The sequence below is a fragment of the Cyanistes caeruleus genome, chromosome 9, assembly GCF_971803275.1.
Source record: "Cyanistes caeruleus chromosome 9, bCyaCae1.hap1.1, whole genome shotgun sequence".
Classification (NCBI taxonomy): domain Eukaryota; kingdom Metazoa; phylum Chordata; class Aves; order Passeriformes; family Paridae; genus Cyanistes; species Cyanistes caeruleus.
In genome coordinates, this window is record NC_141709.1 from 16,994,756 (window position 1) to 17,000,755 (window position 6,000).

The following is a 6,000-nucleotide window of genomic DNA, read 5'->3' on the forward strand; positions in this document are numbered from 1 at the left end:
CACTCAGAAAGAGGAGCTTTTGTATTGTGAGACCATGCTGCAAGCTGGCTCCTTGGTGAGCCACATGCACACACAAGCCCTTCCCCAAGTCAGGGGATCCAGATCAAGGGCAAAAAAGGGAATGAACACCTGAAAGCTGTGGGTGAGCAACAGAGAATCCATGCTTGAGTTCATTTTGTGCACAAGAACTGCTACTAATACCCCCAACTTTCAGGGATGGCCTTGATGCACAGATTCAGGAGACATTTATGGGACACAGAGAGTGCTCCAGCTCTAATAGACAACTCTTCTGCTTCTGCAACCATACATGCAACCCTTCTGTGGATTCTGCTATTGACTGTCTAGCCTTCCCTGATGAATATTAACAATATGGGGGTGGCTGCAAAAGATTCATTACTTAAGAACATAATGAGAAACTTTCTTTGCAGTAGAGTCATTTGGAGGGATACAGATGTGCATGCCACAGGTCATGCTCCTGTAATTACAAAGATATCTGATAACACAACCAGCCTTATTAGAAACCTTTTAATATTTTTGGGATTAATCCAGGAAAGGGAAACAGTGTGCCAAGTCAGAAACCACAGCAACAGTGCTCACTGTGATCCCAGCAGAGGAAAGGCTGTGCTTACACTTCACTTTCCCTTCTCAACAATCATGCTGAAGAAGAGGGTCCAGAATAATAAGCTGCCTTTCTTGGTAGGTTTGTAGGCAGCCTGGGGAAACACATGGACTAGAAGAGTGAAGGGACTTACTGAGGCTGGGAAGAGCTCGTGTCTTGGAGCTGAGGGGTGGCAGCAGACATCAATGCCACTGTGTCAGGGCTGTGCCCTGCGGCACACCCAGAAAGGACCCTGGCCTGTCCCAGCAGGGTAGCAGCAGTGCTGCCCACTGACCAGGAATCTGCCAGCAGCCATCAGGTCCCTTTTGTGCCCATTAAACAACATTTCTCTCTATAATCACCAGCTGTGTTCAGGTCTTTCCAAACAACAGAACAGCTGGAGCCAATGCTTTCACATAGTGCAAAAAAAGAAGCAGGGGAGACTGGCATAAGGGACAAGGATATATCTGCAGGGGAAAATGAATGTTTAAGAAAAAAATATACAAAAACTATATCATCCCAGTTGATGAAGTTTTGTATGCATTTATGTTGTCAAGCTCATGAACTTGAAAAGAGATGCAAACTTTGTTACAGATATAATAGCAGAGGTGTTTTTTTAAAACCTCCAAAACCACAGTGAGGATTTTCTCAAAGTCCTGCAAAGCCATTCTTTATGAACCCAACATCAGGAGTTTCCTGTTACACAGTTACAAAAGCAGTGAGGATTTTTAAGGGTTCTGCTTGTCACACCACCAGGACTCAGTGAATTGTCTGAGACATGTTTTGCAGCTGTCAGATATCTGTATCTCTATGACACAGCACAAAACAGAGAAGAGCTGTCCATAAGAGAGATCTACAACTGTATTCACCTGAGAACAGAGAGGGCATGTGAACAGAAAGAGAAATATTCCAAAACATGTCACTGGAAAAGACAGCAAAGGATATTGACCCTTTCTGTAGTCTCACTAAGGATGTCAGCATGTTATCAAAGCTTAAGGAACAGAAACAGTCCTGACGTACTCCCAAGATATTTCTATGCTTTTGTTACCCATCATGAACACACTTATCTAAAACCACAATGAATGGGAACATGCATACATGTGTCACACATCAAACTTTACCTGAACAGGTTTCCTGGGGGGTTGTAAAGACTTTCTTGAAAATTCTTTGGTACAGGTGGCAAGGTGCTTCTATCTGGACAGTCAATAAACCTCATTATCAAGATACTGGGTAAGCAAAAAAAAAAACTCATCACAGAAACATCAAAATATGAAAGATGGTACTGACTCAGAGACACTGCATTGGCAAAACTACCTTGGGCTGATTCCAGGGGATACACAAGAGGTATTTTACCCAGTTCCATCTATACACAGCGCAGCATACTCAAGAGGAGGAACAGAGAGCACTGACTGTAACACTTGCCCACTGAATGGAATCAGACCTCTGATAATCAGACACTTGTTCTGTTCATTGGCTACAGGAGAAAAAGTAAACAAATATGTGAAACCCAAATAACAGAAAAGGTAAAACCAATATGAGAAACACCAGGAACAGAGAAGACAAAAATGTTGAAGTTCTGACCTTGACCAGTGTGTCTCTCACCATGGGCTGTATGTTCTAATGAATGGAAAGTGACTCTGCAGTCACAAGTCCCAGACCTTCATCAGACACTCAGATTCTCTGGTTTCCAGGATATTGCTGTTTTAATCAGTTTGCACTGCAAAGCTGCATGGCCAGTTGTGAGCCGTTGCTAGCACTCACAACAAGGTGCCAGAATGATCAACCATGTGAAGGAACTCTACAGTTGCACAAAGCCTCTGAGTAGGAATGACAAAGAGCACACTCAGCTTTCAGCTCCTTATCTAAGGTGCAAGAGGGACACGGGTCAAAAAGAGCACTGCACAGTACAGAATGTGTCCAGCTTTGGACTGCTGGCTTCATGGAAGTAAGATGAAGGTTTTCTATATCCCAGCCAAAAGCAGCACACAAGGCCAAGACTGCAGCTAGGTTTGATCATAATTGCTGCTGCTGGTTCTCCATCCTACAAACAGACCACAGATTATTAATGACACAGATGGTTAATGACAAACACCTAGACTATTCTGGAGAATGGATGCTGATCTCAGAAGCACAAAGACTTTCTTCCTTGCTGCTTTGGAGAAATGTGGGGTATAACATAAAACTGATCCTGCAAAGACTCTTCTGTGAGCAGCTTTGATATCCTGCATAGAGGTCTACCACGTACATTAATAGGTGCATTCACAAATACTAGCAGTTATCAAACACTAAAAACCCCAAAACATCTAAATGTAGCAAGAAGGAAAAAAAAGAAAAAAAAACCACTATTTGAATCTGAATCTTTCAGTTGGTCTGCAGTGCCTTGGTTTTGGATCACAAAGACACTAAGACACCACTAAGACAGAAGTCAGTGCAGTAAATACATTGGGGTTTGTTGGGGTCACAAAGTGAAGGTTCAGCCACATTTTTTCCAGACCAAGGGAATTCAGCAGAGTGCTGAAACCATAAGAAAAGGGGACTGAAGCCAACAGGTTGTTATCCTGAAGCCAGGGGTAATCTCCCCGTGTTCCTGTGCCCCTGTGGCAGCAGGGTCCCTGGCTGCTGCTCCCCTCCAGACAGGAGGTGCCTCTTGGCCTCTTTGCTCAGTTGTCCTACGGGTAACAGTGGCAGGTGTTCTCCAGCAAAGCTTTAGTAAATTATTAATTTCCTCTGGCTTCAGTTTTCTACCTTCGGACACCTTGATAGCTTAAATAAGTACATCCCAAAGCTCTCTGGAGAGAGGAGAGAGGCTGGAGGGAAGCAGGCTTCTGCCTGTCTGACAGCTTTGCAAACGTTTCCCTGGTTTTCCTGCCTGTAGTAAGGGTGGGGGATGAAGAAGGAGAAAGAGATGAAGTTGTCCTTTGACATTTTACATCCACGCCTTACTGAGATAACCTTTACGGATAATTTTTCCCAGCAGGTGTTAGATATTTCTTGTGAGCATTTAACAGTGAAACATCATTAAGTAATGACTGGCAATAGAAATTTGTTACAAATTTTTTTGGAGGGGTGGAACCAAGACAAATTAACCTTAGGATTTTAAATATGAAGACAAGTTCTCTTTGTACTAATCCTATTACTGTGGATGTCCTTACTAGCATACTTGAAAGCAGATTCACTTTGGCTGAACTTATTGTAATGCATTCAAGATGCCCTTTCTCCAACTTTTAAAGAGAAGCAACTGCAAGCAATTACAACTAAAAATATTTTAAGGGTATTGAAACCATTCCTTCCTATTTCAAATATGTTTTTCCAGCAAGATTAAATGATTTTTTTTATTTTTTAAAAAATTCCAATAAAATAATAGAGCTAATTTCATAAATTCTAGCATCATGAAGAACAAATATAACCTCTTTATTTTAACTGTTTACTTGTTGATCTCAGAACATTTCCGACTCAAAAAGTGGGGGGGGGGGGGGGGGGGGGGGAGGTGTTGTTTTGGAGCTTTTGTCAAAAAACAGTTGTCGCTAAAGAGTCAAATTTGCACACATGTGGAGCGGCTGAAGAGCAGGGTGGTGGCCCAGGCCCGCCCTCCTTGCGGCAGCCTGCGAGCAGAGCAGCTCTCACAGCGTTACCAGCGGTTTGCGAGGGAAACCCGTGCTCTAACAGCGGCAGATTTTCATTTTCTGGAGGGAAAGGCCCACCCTTGCTCCCCACCGGCCCTACCTGCTCACCCTTCCCTACCCAGCTTTTTTCCCTTTCTCTCCTCTCTGGGCTGCGCTGGTGCCTTCTCGCGGCGCCCGTCCCATGCGTGTGTCGCCCCCGGGCAGGCCGTGTGGGGCCCGCTCCCGCTGCCCTCAGAGCCGGGGCGGCGCTGCCAAGCGGGGCGGCCTCACGGCCCGGCTCTCACCGCGGCCCGCCCGCTCTGGTGCCACGGAAGTCTGTCAGCGCCCTGTGGAGTTCCTGAGTTGCTGCTGTACAGTATTTTGTTTTATAATGGCTCCATTTCACACTCCAATGCAGCTGACTTACCCTACTGTATTTCACTCTTCTTAATTAGATTTTGCTCGTTATTCCTGAGCCCCTCCACAGCCAAAGCAGCGCAGAGCCATGGCTGCTCTCTGTGCTAAAGCAGCCCCAGGGGCTGCACCCACACACACTGGAAGAGAGAAATGTATGTTTTGTGCCAACGTGAAGGTGGACAGCCAAGGAGCCCGGTCAGGCAGCAGCCAGGGGCGCCGGCAGAGGCAAGAGCCTGCTCAGGTGGCGCACCCGTGTGTCCCTTGGTGTCCGTGCTCGCCCCACACACCACGGAGCCCATTCCTGCCCTGCTCCGGGCACACCTCCTCCCATCTTCCCCCTTCCTGCTCTCCCCTCACTCTGAATATAGGGGAGTGTTTTCTAGAGGAGTGAATTATCTGATAGTTATCTCTCACTCCAAAGGCTCTCGGTGCAATATACAGCTCCTGACGCCCCTGGACTTGTAGGAATTTATAGCAGTAGATTGACAGGAAGTTTTTTTCTGCAGGTTGTTTATATTATTGTAAGCTGCTTAGGAGGAAAGCTTTAACAGAACGCTAGATAAAAAGAAAATGGGTTTTAAAACCTCCAGTCACTCTTCTTTCTTAACTTGTTCTTGAACAAATAAATGTGAGCCCTGGGAAGATACCTGAAGGCACTTTCACAAGAAAAAAGCGTGGAACACAGCAGAATGCGATGGGCAAAACATTGTCTGCTCAGCGTTTGGCAACAAAAAACCCCACTGAAAACCTGGGGGAAGAGCAGGACCTGGGCAGTGAGGTCAGACTATGAATGAAGGCACTCGGGTATGTGAATAAATAAATGGTCCTTGCTTTTTCTACCAGTAGGATCCCATATCCTGCAGTATCAGGTATCTTAATAGCTATTGATTTTTTTCTATATTCTGCCCACAGCTAGAGCAAAATTTCATTCAAATGAAAAACTCATGAACATGCTGGCAGTTATCCTGGGTGAAGGAAAGACAAAGGATTGGGAAACAGAACATTAAACAGAATATTTATTTTAGCATTACACAGAGGTCCCATTCAGCAAAGAAGGACCTTCAGCAATCCCAATGAAAATTATTTCAGACTAAGGACAGAAATAGAAAGTTTCCTCTCATCTGCAGCAATACTGAAGTGACACCTTTTGGGAGACAATTGCATGTCTTTCAGTCACTTAATACATCCTTATCTGCCCCAAGGGCTTGCCCTGTTGAGAGAGCAGCACAAAAAGTAATATAAAATCTCCCAGGTGGTGCCATGTGGGCAGCCTTCCCCCATCATCCCGAGCAGAGAGAGGAGCTCAGAGCCAGGGGAAAAGTCTCTCTGACTGTCAGTCCATGAAGTCCAATGGAAACATGGGGAGTGCTGTCAGGACAAAAC

The 6,000-nt window shown here is 45.2% G+C and overlaps 2 protein-coding genes across 2 annotated transcripts in view; both read right to left on the minus strand.

Moving 5' to 3' along the window:
* The window catches only part of PTBP2 (polypyrimidine tract binding protein 2), a 132,680-nt gene extending 128,241 nt beyond the window's left edge, over positions 1 to 4,439 (minus strand). Inside the window, exon 1 of the mRNA XM_086841897.1 lies at positions 4,322 to 4,439. The gene's annotated coding sequence lies outside the window, so the exon portion shown is untranslated. The remainder of the gene's footprint in view (positions 1 to 4,321) is intronic.
* LOC111932769 (uncharacterized) overlaps positions 1 to 4,916 on the minus strand; it is a 56,047-nt gene extending 51,131 nt beyond the window's left edge. Inside the window, exons 1-2 of the mRNA XM_086841993.1 lie at positions 4,787 to 4,916; positions 4,340 to 4,486 (exon numbers count right to left, since the gene is read on the minus strand). Coding sequence (XP_086698119.1) covers positions 4,340 to 4,486; positions 4,787 to 4,916 — 277 coding nt within the window. The remainder of the gene's footprint in view (positions 1 to 4,339; positions 4,487 to 4,786) is intronic.
* Between the last annotated feature and the right edge of the window lie 1,084 nt (positions 4,917 to 6,000).